The 17931-nt window shown below is 41.4% G+C and overlaps 1 protein-coding gene across 1 annotated transcript in view; it reads right to left on the minus strand.

Moving 5' to 3' along the window:
* Positions 1-361: 361 nt before the first annotated feature.
* LOC118412921 (synaptic vesicular amine transporter-like) overlaps positions 362-17931 on the minus strand; it is a 60277-nt gene continuing 42707 nt past the window's right edge. Inside the window, exons 8-18 of the mRNA XM_035815979.1 lie at positions 17767-17807; positions 15980-16043; positions 14732-14827; positions 14152-14230; positions 13644-13695; positions 11290-11353; positions 10821-10872; positions 7946-8013; positions 7505-7550; positions 4843-4930; positions 362-2775 (exon numbers count right to left, since the gene is read on the minus strand). Of these exons, the coding sequence (XP_035671872.1) occupies positions 2650-2775; positions 4843-4930; positions 7505-7550; positions 7946-8013; positions 10821-10872; positions 11290-11353; positions 13644-13695; positions 14152-14230; positions 14732-14827; positions 15980-16043; positions 17767-17807 (776 nt within the window). The 3' untranslated portion in view covers positions 362-2649. The remainder of the gene's footprint in view (positions 2776-4842; positions 4931-7504; positions 7551-7945; positions 8014-10820; positions 10873-11289; positions 11354-13643; positions 13696-14151; positions 14231-14731; positions 14828-15979; positions 16044-17766; positions 17808-17931) is intronic.

Genomic DNA, 17931 nt, shown 5'->3' on the forward strand with positions numbered 1-17931 from the left:
AAGTGGCAAGGTGGAAACGTTTGGTGATGTAATCCAACCGCAGAAACTCAACACAGTATGGCTGACAGAATCTCAACATAAGGTCAGATGGCTTAATGGTGTTATAGTCAATTTTGATGCGAGACGAAATTGAAAGTAGAATTCCACGACCCCATACCTTCGCCAAATGATTCTATCTTATACAACTGCTGTATTAGTTGTGTTTGTCACTAATTATGCAAATAAAGTTATCATTTGCGTTAATTATATAACTTGATCATCTCCTCCACCAAACAATAGACATACGCAATCTATGTTAAGAAAGAAGGCTTTTATCGCATTTTCTGACAATTTATGCAAATGAGGACCTCAACTTTATTAGTTACAGATGTCACATGTTACAATGGTCCTATAATTGAACTAAGCATGTTTAGACGATTTCCTAACTGATTGTGCAAATTAGATTCCAATTTGCATAAATAACATCTAATGATATGAATCATCACTTAAGCTAAAAAAAGTATCTACATACCAAAAATCATGACAATCTGTCAACTCCTTGAGTTATTCTCTTTCAAAGTCTGACACTAAACCTTTCCTGCAGTTCCAAAATAAGCCGCTAGGGGACCCAAACCTATACCGCGTACTCTTGGCATCAAAAGCTATCCACCACTTAAATATCATAGCCGCAGCATATCCAGAACTCGAGATATCAAACCAGGAAGTTGCACTGCACTGCAATACCGTAAGTGACCGCTATAATCGTTTTGGGGCACATACCGAATATTAATACAATCCATCCAGGCGTTCCTGACTTATGCTGGTCTTCTACAGACATACAAAAAAACATACACACGCTACCCAAAATATAATCTTCTTGGCGAAGGAAAAAAGTCGCTAGCACTACCCAGCCTTACATTGTTACTATCCACCCTCCCGGGCCACTATCGGACGTAAACAGGGTTGCCTATCACGAATTTGCACGAATCTTGTGAATTCGTACGAATTTTATGAAAAAAACGCACAACTCATTGTACGAAAGCGTACAAATCCAAGAAAACCGAACGAATCACTATGCAAAAATCCACGAGCCTTATGTATTACGCACGAACGATTATTGAAACGAAAGAATCCTATGAAAGATGCACGAACTACATGCAAACCTGCCAACCCCTACCTCAGGAGAGGGTATGTTTCCGGAGTGTTTCTGCCTGTGATCTTTTTATTTCAAAATATCATTGAATGGCATTGGATGGACATATATCGTCACGAAGACATATTTAATAGCCTGCGAGCTTCATGTCGGTGCGTCACATCGCATTTTCAGTCGCCGAAGATCGATGCTGCCATCTTGAACATCCCGTTGGCCCGAGTTTGCATATGATTCACATTAGATTCGTACGTTACACATTGTGATTCGTACGTATCAGATAAGGTTCGTGTGGCTTCTGGTGGCTTACGGAAAAGTTCGAAAATACATGTGACGTAAACCTATTCTAGCTTTTGCCAAATTCTGCCATTTCATCCTAATACTGCACTTGAATGGAGTATGACCCGATGTAGCGTCATTCCTTAAATCCTATGTCCATATAGTAAAGATTCGATATTTCAATGGAAATCATGAAGTATAATCCATGGATGCCGAAATGACGCAGCGATGAGTCAACAAATCATTATTGCTGGTGGGCTTATTATGTTCTTGCCTATGGCACATTATTCCCGGCATGCTTTTCGTTCCGCGCTAATGTACCTCGTGCCAACGGAACCACTCAAACCAAAATGGCCGACGAGGCCGTGGAGCTAAATATCTAATAGCACTCCTTCCATTCTAACAGTAAATTAGCTTGGTGCGAACTTCACTTCAAAGGTTCACCAGCCGTCTATGGTGTTCGAAACCGACATTCAGTATTCATTTTCATTCTAATGTACTTATCTAACTTATCAGGAGAATCCATCAATATACAAATCATCGAGCGCCACCAACTTGTCTGCATCTGCACTTACCAAGTGAAACAAAGATCTAGAACTAAATATACTATGAGTTTGAGACATAAGTTATGCAAAGTGTAGTTGAAAGGCTTTCCAACGCGAATCTACTTCTCCGTCGCTTTTTGTTGTTTTCTGTTTCTCTCAAAAGGGATCAACATGATCTTGGCTTTAGCAAAATCACAAAAACAAAGTTTTGCATTTTTGAAATACACGTTGGTTGTTATGAGGTACATCGAAGGGTCAAATCTTAAACGAGGCGCCAAAGGCGTCCAAATACGGTCAACGCACAAGACTCTTCACCATGAGATGGAAGACCATGAGATGGATGTGATGTTAGAATGGACCAACCGGGTTAGGATGACGAAATGAAGCTATGAATGAAGAAGTCACAACCGTTTTACCAGTTGCCTCTTATCTTCTATCGATGAACGGTTTGTCTTCAGCATTTTGTTTGTATTGAATAGAGAGTTTGCTACTGAAGGGGTGGGCACTGTGCCTCGCCCTTTGCTATGTGCGAATTATCTTTAAGAACCTACTTTCCTCTAAGCTGTGTTTTTGTAATCCTCTGCCGATGAAGAGACCCCACTGAAACCATTCATAGACTATTTACGTTCTTCAAAGAAAGTTCACACACACAAGGGCGAGGCATTTCCTAGCGGCCTAGGTGACTCCTCCCTGATGTCACTCAATGGTAAGCTTTTGCTTTTTCATCTCATCTTCTTCGTAATCTTCAGGTTGTTTTTCGGCGTCCGGTTGTTGATGGAAAGCGTTGTACGTCACCTGACACTCATCCTGAGCCAGGATTGCCTGGAGATTTAGACATGAATGCAAAAAACGCTGAGTTCTATATTGGCAAATTAATTACGCGCTTGGGGGGCATGAACATAATTGTTGTGTAAGCATGCGGTGTGTGTGTCGGGGGGGGGGGGGGGTGCCATTTCTTGTAATCTCGATTAGGCCACAGCAAGTAAATTTTATGGATTACATCCGCGCGCTCATTAATTTTTGCCTGATTTCAGAAAAAAAAACAAGAATTTTTTTCTTCTTAAGGGAAGGCCGGATAGACGAAAATAGGTAAAGGTTGTGTTGTAACCTAATCATTGAAAGTAGAATTGACACTAGAGACTGTGTAGTATTGACTGTAGTTGCAGAGGTGCAACTTGATAGATAGTTGTAAAAGTGGCACAACTATGGAAGCTATGAGTGTAGTTGCCAACATGGTTAATGATACCAGTCTACCACATTAATGTCACTTTAACTATACTGGTGCACTTCTTAAATACAGAAATGAATGCCTTGTTGGCTGTGATGCCACATTTTGTCACATCAAGTCTTGTTACAACGTCTATTTGGAAAATTTGCCATCTTGTTTTTTTTTACCCATCTTGGTTTTTTTTCGCCCTATCTCATTATTTTTGCAGTCTGCAGAGGATGTCATCCATAAAATTTACTTGATGTGGCCTTATGGATGAATGTTTAAAAGATATTAGAATTAAAACATCAGTTGTGCTAGGTTGCTGATACCCCCTTTCCACTAGGACGGCGCTCTCTTGGCGCTCTCTCTGCGACCTCAAATTGGGAAGAGCGCGGTGAGAGCGCGACGGGATCGCCAAGGTCGCCATGGGAGCGCGCAGAGAGCAATAGGTCTCAACAGTGGTTTATGATGCCAATTTAGCTAGGACGGCGCTCTCTCTGCGCTCTCAACTGCGGTTTGTGAAGTGTATTTGACATATAGACAGAACCCGGAGAAATGTCCAAAATGTACCGGTGATGAACAATTAAACAAACTGAGATGGAATAAGCAAGGTTTAAAAACAAAGGTTTATCATTTCTGAACTAATTTTTTAATTTCAACAGGATGACATTAGGTTTTCTTGTTCTCCATCTGTACATTTAGATTATTGAAGTCCCATTTTCAATTAAATTGAAGTGTTTCGGTGTTGTATGATTTACACCAATAAATTAAATAAAGTGGCATGATAAAGATATTTATGGTGAACAAGCTACATGACAGATTTAAGAAAAAACAGCAAGAGAAACGTGTATATTTCAGTCTGAGTGACTGTACAGTGACCAAAATTGGATTTGTTTACAGCCTTAATTTTATACTTTGAATGTTATGTAAGACGTAAAAGGAAGACTTCAAAAATACAAAAATACACTATACGTCAAAAGACTCGTTCTTTATTTCTGAAATTCGTTGAGTAATCTTTCGAATCTTTGCTAGCTCATAAAAAGATGTTGACATTTGAGTTTTTCGTCGCGGTGAGAGCGCGCTGGGGTCGTCGGAGAGATTCCACTAGAGCAGTTTTTTTTCTGGCGTCGCGGCGCTCTCACCGCGCTCTGGCCAATTTTCCATCGCAGCGAGAGCGCCGTGAGAGCGCCGTCAAGTAGAAAGGGGGCCTGGTCAATTAAAACTACTGATAACAACGTTGCTGGTGCTGATGATTAATGAATGTATGGTTAATATCAAAACATATTGAAAAATTAAAACATATAAGAGTATGGAAGCTAAACACACTACACTACCAGTGGACTAGCCCCCTGATTTCACCTATGTGTGGCCCAGGGCTCTGGAGCAGAGATATGCGCCGAGCCGAATCATCTTCTGATCAAGGAGGTTGGCCTCCTTGTTGTAATACATGGACATCTTTAGCTTTTAGCCTAAGAGAATTTCAGATTCTCCTAGAAGAGGATGAAATTCCAACAGAGTTCTTGTTAACTTCCAACCTCTCCTAGAGGAGATTGGAATTCCAATCTCTCCTGGGAGAATTCCAGATTCTCCTAGAATTCCAATCTCTCCTAGGGCAGATTGGAGAATTCCGAATTCCCCATCTACTCTGTCACAGGCATCGTTTCTATAGATAAAATTACCTCTTTCTCTTCCTTTCCTGGTGGTTCTCTTAAGAAGATACACAGAGGAGAGTATAGGATGTTGATGATCCCAATCCCCCACATCAGCCTGACAAAAACAAGATATTGCAAACCAATGGTGAGACAAATAGCAGGAGCAAATTGTATTTTAGACCCCTTTCCAACTCCGGCGCTATTTTGGGAGCTGATCTCGAGACAGCGTCATTGAGTCGGAATGCGCGTGATTCGGTAGGCAGGCGGTAAGGTTTCAGAACACAGTATCCATCCGCGATCCCCGTCCCCAATAGTAGTTCAAGTGTAAGGTAGTGCGGCCCTATTTATTCTTCTGTGCACAAACGCTGGGTGGGAACTGTGCTGAATGGTAGAGGAATACATACTTTGAGACCGTATAAGGCGTATTATGATATTTCTTCGGTAGGTGTGACTTTGTGCCTTCCTACTGTTCCTACATTTAGCCTGTGCACCGGCTGCACTTCCAGGACCTCACTGGGGTCAAATAGAAGTGGTTTTAAAAAATGACTTAATTGTTTTTGCACCTTTCCTCAGTTAATTCCCATAGACGAAAAACATGTACGACAGTGCTAATTTCCCAGGGATGGGCAACAATTTCGTATTTGACTATTCGATATGTGTCAGTAATTGACGTCGGCACACATGACCTGTACCATCTTTATTACCGTCAGCCCCGCTGCTACATTGGTAACAATCCCTCAAGGCGGCCTCCGATGCTTCACCATCATCATCATCATTGGCCTCGGTCCGTCTGCAGAGACGATGGGTTTTAGTCATGGTTGGCATCTCCTTTAGTGGCTGAACAAACCGATTCTAGAATCGTATGGTAAAAAGAAGTGTTGGGATCTGGTTGCGTCAGCTTTCTTCACCCCTGCTTTAACAGTTTGTCTCCATGCTGATCGGTCAGTTGCTGTTTCATCCCAAGAGTCTACGTCGATGTTGCCGACTTAAGGTCCCTCTTGCACACATCTCTGTATCTCAGGTGTGGGTGACCAGTTGGATGTGAACCACACTAAAGCTGGACATATAGGAGATCCTTCGGAATACGCCCTTTCGGCGAACATGTCCCAGCCATCTCAGGCGGTGTTCACTGATCCTTCTGAATATAGTCCGGTTACCAAACCCCAGTTTAACCCAAGAGTAACCTTGCAATGCGGTTCATACCAAGTTTTTTTGCTGTTTCTATACCTCTACGGTGTGCTCTTTCAGAATCTGGATGATGCCACTCTTTCATCATCGGGCAATTCGCACAATATGCAAGTTAAGGTGGCCAAAATTATTATCATTGCCCTGTCATTTAATTCCTAGAATCCTGCAAAGACGATCCATGTGAAATGCATTGAGTTTTGCTTTTTGTTTGGTTTATTGTCCATGTTTCACTGCCATAGAGAATGACACACAGGCCTGGTACACCTTTAGCTTGGTATGCCAAAAAGCAGTTTCTCAAGCAATGGGGTATGGTTTTGGAAATGGTCAGGCGTTTCAGATAGCATCCACTGTCCTTTGTCAGTGACACTGAAGTGATGTGGAAGGATCTGACCTTTTATAACCTATATAAGAAAGAATACAATTTTAGATGTCCAATAGGAAACATGGTAAGACTGGAGACAATTTGGATTCCAATAGAAAACAAAGGTAAGGCAAAGTCAAGCGGAAGACAATTTTGGATTACACTGTGAAACATAGCTAAGACACAGTTGACGCACATGAGTCAATTAGATGGATGCAGGAGCTTATGTTTTGCTGCGGGGGGGGGGGGTGCTATGTCCCAAGTGATGAGCTGCCCAAGTAAAGTCCCCTTTCCTATTGAGGGTGGGATTTTATATTCTCTCATATATTGTCTCTCTGACTCCCCGTTCGGGGTTCGCGGTCTAGGATATCGGTGGATTGAAGGTTGTGTTTTAAGTGGTTGAAAATGGCAGAAGAGTAGCCGTTTGTGCTGGGTTTGCAATGTTCTTTTTACCTTGCCTTTAGTGGGCAGCTGGTCTCACCAATGTACGTATCGTTACAGTTGGGTTCTTCACATTTGAGTTTGTAGATTACATTGGCCTTGATACCGTTCCATAACACACAATTGACGATAGTTGAAAATTGTATAGTATGCAGAAACTTGCCATGTAATCTAAGTACACTAATTGCGGTTGTCTTGTGTAAATAAGCAGGAAAACTTCACATCATAACCACACCATTATCTGCTGCAAGTCGTGATACCAAACTTAGGGTCGCATAACGTGTTGCATCTGTAGGAAAAATTACGACACAACATCAGTTTGTAAAATATATGTTTTCCTTCTTGAAGAAGTGTGCAACAAAGAGATACCATTTAGTGTCCTGTGGCAACTGGAGCCTCTTCGCATTTTGTTCCTGTGGCGTTCCACATGTGATCTACTACCAATGTCATTGTGTCATGGATACTACTAGATTTCATTACCGCCCGTGAACCAAATCACGCGCGTTCTCGCCGGATGATACTCTCGCGAATTCTCAAAATGGCGCCAGAGTTTGTAAAGGGTAGTAAAGGGTCTATCTGTATAAGAGTTCTTACATGTTTTGTCAAGAACACTATCTTTAAAGACGCCATGATATGCAGCATAATCCACAATGGTACATAGGGTACAGAAAACAAAACAAAGTCTTAATGGTCACTTACCAACCAAATCCGTATTTAACGACAACTTCTCCGCCCACAGCAGGCCCTGAAATAGCAAAAGATTAATTATGGCTAGTTTTGGTAGCGGACCCTTCGATTCATATATTGATTGAAAGAACTGTTGTGCATTACACTCAAACTTATTCAAGTCAAAGAAAAGATTGCGATCTGGAAAAATCACCGATTTTACCGATAGAGAGCCCTCTGTCAACAGATGCTCCAATCAGGATGCTAAGATTGTGATAGGGTGGACCTCCAACCTGAATAAATCCTAAATTTTAAGTCAATCCAATCATCTAAAATTACAGGAATTGAAGTTGAAAAGTTCTCACTGTCTTATGGAATATCTTTCAATTTACATCGGCGAATCTGCCAGATTGCAGTCTCTACGGAAGAGACACTGCATATTTGGAGTACATATGGTATATAGAGTTTCCTTACCAATAGCAAATCCAACGCAGTTTGCGACATCAGCAATAGCGTACACACTTCCGTACACAGACACGTGCCTGAACGATGGAATACATTCTGATGAATTCTGTTGTTAAGTGCAAAACAATACTCCAAACATCTTACAACGCCACAAGTGATTTAGATCAAGAAATTTCGAAAGCATTGCCGTTCTTTGTGTGGCTCTACAATTATTTGACTTGCTTTCATCTCTTTTTCATGCACTCTAGGGTAGATCATTGTTGAAAGGAGATAATATTTATATCGGCACATGTTATCATACTAAATTTTAGTAGTAATACCTTCGCCGTAGTACTGCATGTACTGGAAATGATTTTATTAGCTTGGTAGAATATATATAACATAGTTAGCTTTGCTTACGTTTTGACGTCTCTCAGATACCAGGAATTTTGGAACAAGACTAGAAGAACACAAAAAAGGAAGCTGGCAACGTAAATTAGACAAAATACACAAGGTCTCAAAAAAGGAATGCACAAAAAAGAAGAGAAGAAATCTAGCGTAACGGACCGTATTGTCGGGAGTAATTGACTGGGGGGGGGGAGACAACAGGCGGGTCCGGTGAATCAAGTAGGCAGTCTGGATAAAACCCCAGTGATGAACCCGGGCGAGGGGTGACAAACTCAGCTTCGTTTGGGATTGGTTCTCGTCGCAAAAGCGACTGCATCGGCTACATATACTATACAGAGGTGAGAATCAAAAATCCAGTAAGAAGCTCTGAGGCAGGCGTCGGAGAGACATCGAAACGTAAGCTAAGTGAGTACAAACTGATCATACAAAGGAATTCTCCTACATCCAGTACTACATGTGATTTAATTTCTTTTTGATATTAGAGCGTATAAAATCTTCGAGTATAGATAATTCAAAGGACTTTGATATAAGTAGATGATTGATGAGTTGACGAAGGTAAGACATCCAGGGAATAAGATACACAATGCAGAGGTAACCCAAGCCACTTGGTACGTTTAGTAATCCAGAACATTTTACAACCCTCTATCTTGTGAACGGTGGACAACAGTGCAGCCAAATATTTATTACCAGGTCTTTATTCTAAGAATAGGGAGTAATATCAATCGTTTATCCCTCAAGCTGGTGGGCGGTTTTTCGTCAGAAAGAAAGCTTTTTCATACTCAGGTGCGGTGCTCTGGAACTCCCTATCGTCCCAATTAAGATCGGCGAGAACACTATCCCAGTTTAAACGACTGTATGATCAGGACTTCAAGACTTATGGGCTCTGATTACATATATTTCAACTTCAGTTCCTGCTATATCTCAGTGGATCATTTTGTTTGATTTCTGTATTATGTTTTTTTTTATGATGACATTTTTGTTCTCTTTTGACTGTTATTGCTTATTTACTTATTAACTTTGTAACAAACACTGCCCGACCAGCGACACATTGATATGCAAATTTCACTTTTCGTTACTTTAACTTTAAGTTGATCCACTGCGTGAATCTGTTATTATCATCATTATTGTATTAAGTTATCTTGAGTTGCTTGTTTTGTAAATAGTTGACGACTTGCGAACAAACGAACGTTATGTTGGCTTGTCATTTTATTTTGATCAGTTGTTGTAATGTGTTGGGGTCTCCCCGGCCCCCAGGAGGCATTGAAAAACGCTAGTAGGCGATGTGTGCTTTCCTGGTTAAATAAATGACTGAAGCTGAATTGTATGCATTCAAAGCGCGTAGAGCCAGTTCCATGGAGCTGGTATGACTGGCACTAATATTTGCACTAATAGCTCCATGGAGCTGGCACCTATTGGCTCTCTGGAGGAGATCGATCTCGTAATGGACAAACATAGCGAGCAGGTACAGCTGGACGAGAAGCTCCACACACTATGAGTACAAACATTGCTAATTTCACCTTCAAGAAATGGTTAGAGCTCTATGGAGGATCTAACGTAAGGGCAAAGATAGCGCACGGGTAGTGCCGAACGAGCAGCTCTACGCATGGTTCACGTCAAAATTGGACAAATAGAGGGAGTAGTATGCCAGGGGAGACAGCCGGCCAGAGGAGTCAGTAGGCGACCCACGGGGTCCCTCTATCTGTCAAGGGACTATATAACGTTCTTTATCCTTAAAATTTCTTCTCATTTGACTAGCGATGCGCGGATCCTGAAAGAGGCTATGACCAAAGCGAATTGAGAATTGTTTGTCTGCTCTTGCCAGGAATGCGAAAAGTTAGCAACTCCGCGCTAATCGTCCGAAAGTGCTCTTATGGGTTTACCACAGCCCTGTCCCAAGTTTCTGTGGGAGGTCTACGCACTGTTAATAAATACATATGGCTTACGTCACTATAAAAAAATAAATTTAGACCTGTTATGAGGAGCTCTTCAGAACTATTCCCCAAGCGGAGGTTGGGTCGCGGAGATAGTAGAGGTCGGGATTTTTACTAGCGTGAGGGGAGCGAGATATTTATGATAATGTATACATAGTCACAACATATGTCCCAGTGTTGAAGGTGACGTGAACTAAGTGTTTGAATTCATATAAGTATTTCGCGAGCGGTATATTTATCCTTTACGAGAGCTCTTCTATAGAGCTCTAACTGTGTTTGTATTCATAGTACGTAGAGCCGCTCGTTCAGCACTACCCTCGCGCTATATGGGCTGCGTTGCTATATTCCCACTATTAGATAGGCTGCATGCCGCCCAGGCACCCTTCCGGGCGATCATGCTGCGGAGATGTCAATAAAATTTAAACGGCATCCAAGAAGTTGTGATGTTTATTTCGACTGATGACCTAGGACAATACTGTGGCTATCAGTTGTCTTGCAGCAAAAGAGAAGGAATAAAAAAGTCATTTCTCGAAGCAAGCTGATGAATCTAATAAAGAACACATTACCTTCTGTCCACAAGGTACCCCATGATCGGCATCAAAGACGAGTCTACCACACCTGGATAGGAAAAGTAGACATCATGCAGTCGGAGAGGCTTACGTGATACTCTAACATGTGTTACACAACCTCTCACCATCATGAGCTGATTGAGCCTCATCCCTGATAGACATCTTGAGATACCATTCTCATTTCCTGTGTCACTAACAGCAGTTCAGGGTTCTTTATAACTATCAAAATCAGACTAATTAGCGTAGTCTTCTCTCTAACTAAATTTACTTGTTTAGTATATATTAGTATGTTGTAGTTTTATTCTTGAACAATTATGACCATCTGAGATACATATGTTACTTTGTAATACATATATTACTTTGTAATGAGGATGATTTCGTATCTAATAACGTAACTTATCACGCTTTGTATAGTATTCATATGACAGGCAAATTCCTAATTCAGAGAATAAAATGTACAACACACCAATGGCCAGGCCGAGTACAGCGTTTGGAGGGATGAGTCCATGGAAGCTTCTGGCACAAGGCATCTGGTGGTATTTCGAAGAAGAAAAAAATGAGGAAAAAATAGTCAAAACCCACACGACGTTATGCAATATCATCACATAGCCAGACGAAGTCGACCAGTCAGAAGGCTCCATTTTCTTCATTTCATATACTACCCCTGCATACGGGGTATAGGACTCGTTCGCAGGGTATTGAGGATCTTACAAGACGAACAAAACATAAGAATCTATCTCACACAGCAAAGTAACGGATGGTGCGGGGAATGGTGGTGAGATTTTATCGCCCGGCCGCACAGGTAGGAAGGTTCGGGAGGCAGGGAGAGCAACAATCCAGCCCGACCAGCAAGAAGAAGGGCCGGTCGAACAAAAACTGGATCTTGTTTACGGGCTACTATAATGTCACGAGCAAATGCGCTCTCCGGAGCTGAATCGTCTCGGCTAGATACTAGTACATGATAATAATATTATCATATGGACAATATACCACTTTCCTTCGGTGTATTCGGTGCCATGTTTCATGACTGCTACGCGGACTCGGTCGTTCATTCGTTGGTTAAAGTAACCGGACATGCACCGTATACACCTAATGGCGGGTCATTATATTTCAGCCATACCTGTAGGTATAGTAAAATATGTTGTATTCGTAATGTTTCTTCTTCTTTCTTTCTTCTGTCAAATTTTCAAAGCGATTCATCTCCGTCATTCCTGGTCCGAATGACCTGAAATTTGGCATAAGGGTAGAGTGGGCCAATACCACGATGCGTTTTCTTTTTTTAGTTTTTTTTTATATCTGTCTCTTAAAAGGTTTTGTTGAGGTTTTATGGTCATTTATAGACCAAAACGGCATAGTTTGGCCCCCTGTACCCTGGTATTATAAGTGAATGACCTGAAATTTGGTAAAGACAGACATAAGATATTTGGCGAAATGACCCAAGTAAGATTTAATGGCATAAATTGCTTAATTTCAGCACTTTTCTGAGGGGAAATTGGTTTTCTTTCAGCCTCCTGTCGTGACCTTTCAGACCGTTCACCCCACAGAGCTCCACACCTGCAACGGAGTCGACTTCTGCAAGAGTCAATTCAATTAATGAGCCAGCCAATCAGCGAATGAGAAGGGGAAGGCGAATGCTAATTATCATTCATAAGCGGGACCACACAATCCGGTATATACAGAAACACTGAATATCGTGACCATACAGCGGTCGTATGTCATGCCATCGTAGTTTGCGAGGATTTGGAGCTCACAACAGGGTCATTTGGGCTCTATTTTCGTGCCTTGAACGTTAGGGTACAAGTCTTTGTCGATGAATTTACGAAAATTCCGCATTGCAATATAAGGCCACAGCAAGTAAATTTTATAAATGACATCAGCGCGCGCATTAATTTTCGCCTGATTTCAGAAAAAAAACAAGAATTTTTTCTTCTGCAGAGATGGTCAACATGATAATAAAGTATCAAAATGTTGTAGCCTAATGGTTGTACTTGTAGAAGTGACACTTGCGAGGTACCCAGGACTGTAGTTGTAGAAATGAAACTTATTGGATAGTTGTAAAAGTGACACCAATATGGAAGCTATGAGTGTGGTTACCAACTTTGTTGGTGATGCCCGTCTACCACACTAGTGTCACTTTTCACCAGTACATGTCTTGAATACAGGAATGAATGCCTTGTTGGCTCTGATACCATCAGTTTTGTCCCTTTAATTCTTTTTACAACAGTCATCACAACTTTATGATGCCTATTTTTGAAAATGTAGCCATCTTGTTTTTTTCACCATCTTGTTTTTTTTCGCCCTATCGCACTATTTTTGCAGTCTGCAGAGGATGTCATCCATAAAATTTACTTGCTGTGGTCTAAGTCACCGTAAGGCTGATGCAAGACGGAGGTTCGCCGGTCCTCCATCCGGGAGATTAGTAGTGAATGACCAAATCCAGACAGAAGGATTTGCACCATCGAACACCGGGGCATGGCCGTATTCTTTTTGGAAAGACGTGATGGGTTGTTTCAACGTGAGTGGGATGTGGCTGTACGCACCTAAACATGGGACCTCTATTTAATGTCCTATCGTCCCAAGCCGAGTTAGGTGCCCTTTTTCGCCCGAGTGATGTAAGGAAAGTTGTGTACTCCTTTCCTAAGGGCACAAGATCAGTGACACGGCAGGATTCGACCGGGGATCTCAGGGTCCTGAACTAAACACGTTGCCGCTATACCACGCTACATCTCACATCTATTGATGACGTCACAAATGTTCCTGAAAAATTGGGTCAGATATCTAAAGAGGACTTTTTTTTAAATTTTGTTTTATCTAACTTACCCAAATCATGGAGGCCCCGACGAAGATCATGGCAAGCAGTCCGCACAGCCATCTGCAACATACGAAATCCAAAAGACTTTAATATACGGCATAGCCAGAGGAAACGGTACAAGCACAAGCTGGAAAAAGAGATATCGCCAGTTTGTTAACTGCCAAATAACCTCCACTATCGTGTACTCCGCAAACGAAGTTGTCAAATGAAATGCTAAAAAAAGATTATTAGGAAAGAGTGCTTCTAGGAGATACGAAACTGAACTCTAAACTAAACAAAACTTTGCAACAGGTGTTGCAAAAATCTAGACAAACGGGTGTTAAATGTGTGCCATGCACGCCCAGAAGCGAGGGAAATAAGTCGAATGTTGAGGCGTAGCTATCTATGAAAATCCATCAAACTTAATTTTTCTGCATACATCATGTAGAGGCATCCTTCAGGACAATCTACACTTCTTTATTTTCCTTCTGCCAAAAACTTATCCTTAAATGAAACGTGATGAATAATTTACGTTACCTTCCAAGTTTGGTTGCAATGAAGCCAAACATGTACGCCCCAACAAGGTATGCAATGCTGGACGGCAGCCAAATGGAGCCTGTTATAAAAAGATAGAGATATGGCGCAATGAATAACGACAATATTAAACGGTAAGGCCAAATACAGCTTATTAATCATATTCAATTCCAAAAAAATATGAAATACCGAAAGACGAACATTCGAAGATAACAACAAATAATTGAAAAATGTTTCCGGTAATAGTGTACAGAAAACTACAAGGCAAATAAAACTTATCGCACAAAATGTTTGATTAATAATAAATCTGTTCAATATTTTGCTAAGTCTGTAATTCCTTCTCACAAGTGATCATCTAAGACCATCCGCTCACCGCGTGCTGCAATGCTAAATTGTACATATTTACTCTCTCACGGTACAAAGATAGCACTGCGGAGCGTCAAGTGTTCTCTAGACGATAAGGCGCCTCCTTAGAAATCCTCTCGTTATCTTTGCAAAACAGGTACTAACTGTAAAGCCGGATAACTGGCAGCTGAAGCACAATGTTCCGTCAGACTACGACCCATAAAAGTGCGAGTCTTACCGATTTGCCAGCTGGGAGCATCTAGCGTGTCCATCATCCAGATAGGAAGGGTTGGCTCCAGCAAGGCGATTGCCATGTTCGCAAAACATATTGACCCTGATTTGCAACGCGCCACCAAAGTTAAGAAAGAATAAGAGATATATTAGTATGTACCAATCACTCAAAATACTTTCTTAAGCAAAATGGATATTACTTTCAATATAGCTACTTCGAGTGCCTTACCTATATATGTTTTCTGCTAACAGGAAGTTGTTCACAACGTGTTTTAAAGTTATCGCAGTAATACGTATGGTGTAACCTTCTCGGTCAGCTTTGTTAATCATCGTTAAATCGTAACAAATGAGAAGAATCACGCAACAGCTTGATGACACGTGTGACAGACGACCCTGTCAAACAAGCGGGCATCAACTCATAACTCTAGATTATCGAGTGCACGTATCAAATGTAGTTATCACGTGAATACACGTCATACGTCGAAAGCCCTAAAACAGAGCCAAACAGGAATCCAGCTTTCCCCCAGCATTCCTCTCTGGACTACTGGAACTTTTCTGGAACTCACTCAAAGAGTAGATAATTTCAAATAGCTTGTGTCCAACATCATGTGTCCCAAAAAGGACCTACACAAAGTTACTTCGCAGACACTTAATATATCTTCTCAACATGCTACTATAATCATTTATTTCCCCGGCTATCTCAGAGGCTCACTCAGCGACGGTTAAAATGTGCGGGTCGTTGCTGTCGAGCCATGCAGGAAATACTTTCGTCCCTTCTCCAATGGAAACCAAGCAGCCGAGTACATTGCAGTAGTTTGACTTTTGCTAGATACTCTGGTAGTGAATTGAACTTCCAAAAAATAATGCTAGACATTGTAGTGGAATCCTTACTAGCCTGGTTCCACAAATGGTCGTTAATATATGTTTGTATGTATGTATGTATGTATATATGTATGTATGTATGTATGTATGTATGTATGTATTCCCCAGACCATGGTTAGGAGTATATTGAGAGCAAGGTCGGCAGTGGTTGGTTGTAAAACGGTTATGAGTTATGACATCGTCTTCGCGAAGGATATGGATAGCCCAATACTGGTCAGAACTGGTCAAACGTTTGGTTGGGTAGTGGTCCAGATAAATGTCAGAGGAAGGTCCTGAATGTGTCCCATCTCATCCCATCCCATCCCATCCCATCCCATCCTATCCTATCCTATCCTATCAAGTCATGTGATGTTTTTCAAGCCACCGTTCTTACCAGCCGCAATGACGATGTACGGATCCCTGAGCAGCACGCCTAATGGAGCTCCCTCCATCAGGATCTGGAGGAACGACAGTAAATACGTGCTGTAATGCGATGTTATGCGATGGTCACAGTTGCACGGGTGCCCGTAAGGGGTGTACATGCAGCCCGACCGATCTTTGAAGGCGCAAGATTGTCCATTTGTCAAGAGTCGATTTTAAATGCGAGATTTAAAAAAAAATCCTGGGGCCTAGCCTTGCCCCCCAAAAGACCGTTAGCCGCAACTAACCAAACGGGTTGATATTCATATTACCATGCTAAAATCGTAAATAATTTTCGTTGAATTGTTTTCCTCAACATATTAAGGTAGTATGTTCGTTGACCACCACCCCCCATAAGTTTAGAGCCCCAAAATATCGATTAGAATTGTCAAATGTCACGGTATTGTTTATTTTGATAGAGTATCTTTGTCTAAGACAATAGGTTTGGCTTTTTTGTATAAGTCTTTCTCAGCCGGTAGCAACATTTGGAACAGGCTGCATGGTAGAATAGGACAAATGTCACTTATTTCATGCGAACGCAACGCAAAATGTTCACGTAAAAAAAATCCTTGAAAACTAGCCAAAAACTTCGTTCCTAAATCCCCTGCTGTCACGACATGAGGATGTCTGCCGGAAATCGCATGGGTCGTCTTGATTATGTATCCTCTAAATCTCATTCTGTAATCGATTCTGACTAGTAATAAGAAAGGAGCTACACGTAATTTCGCAGTTCAATTACAATTATGCATGACTTGGTACTTAGATGTAATTGACATTCTTTTGACCCCTGGAAGGGCATGTTAAGTTGGAAAGCACGGTGTCCTGTGAAATAAGGCAACTGTTTTCATTACCCATGTGGAAGCCGAGGTCAGTTAGTTAGTTTATTGCTTGTTTTCTATGACAATACTGTGTGTCCGCATTTCCACAATTTGAATGCTAGACACTATCAGAACTGTCCCACTCCGCGGCAGACTGTTACCACCGGCTAGATCCCAGGACCCACACAACATTTTGTCTTGAAGAATAACTGCCGTTGTCTGTTTTCTACATATCATGATCATGATATCGTAACAGGGATGATGAATGTCTTTACAGTTGCGTCATCAAAATTATGACATAAATGTAACACTCCGCACTTATTCCCAGATTATATGTGACAACCTTTCCAATATAGCATTTAAAAGTATCTAAAGGGAAACGAAATGTAGGCACAATTCCACCTTTTCTTATATGCCATCTATGACTATACCGCAAATTGGATAAAAAGACCCCTCCCGCATCTATAACGTTGGATGAGATTTGCAAGCTCAGCCGCGAATCCTTTTTATTTAATCTTAATTATTGGTCGCGGAGGATGCCGTCTTTAGTAATTCAGGCAAATGGGTTTTCACAAATTGGATTAACTTCGGGACGCTCTGAGATTGTAAATCATTGTTATCAAGTTTCGTGGAGTCATCGCTCGATGGAAAAATGCAGGCAATGTAATCTTTAAACTTTCCGGACGACTCCGTCGTCTCTACTTAAAACTGGTCGAAAGCAGACACACGTAAACTTTGCGGCTGCGGCGGCGAAGAAGAAAACATACGTGAAAAATGTACATTAAAAGATACCTGTTTTTATTGAATTTTTCTTTTTTCGACGTATTTTTTTCTACTGTGACCATGGGTTGCGTTATTCTGTTGATGTAGAAACGTTGATTTGGTTCATGTGAAAAAAATCAGACGATCTTCTCGGAGTTGTTCGCTTCCGCACAATCCTTACCTCCTTCTTTGCTCCTGGTCGAAGTACTAACAGCTGCAAGCCTGTGTGAGTATACAAAGTCAGTGCTTGTCAATGTATCGTAGTAGCATTTAGCCTCCTTCACCGGCCTCTCTGGGGGCCTCTCGGCGTAAGTTGTTGAGGGGGGGGGGGAATTCGTGATTTTTA

The sequence above is a fragment of the Branchiostoma floridae genome, chromosome 4 (genome assembly GCF_000003815.2).
Source record: "Branchiostoma floridae strain S238N-H82 chromosome 4, Bfl_VNyyK, whole genome shotgun sequence".
Taxonomy (NCBI): Eukaryota; Metazoa; Chordata; class Leptocardii; order Amphioxiformes; family Branchiostomatidae; genus Branchiostoma; species Branchiostoma floridae.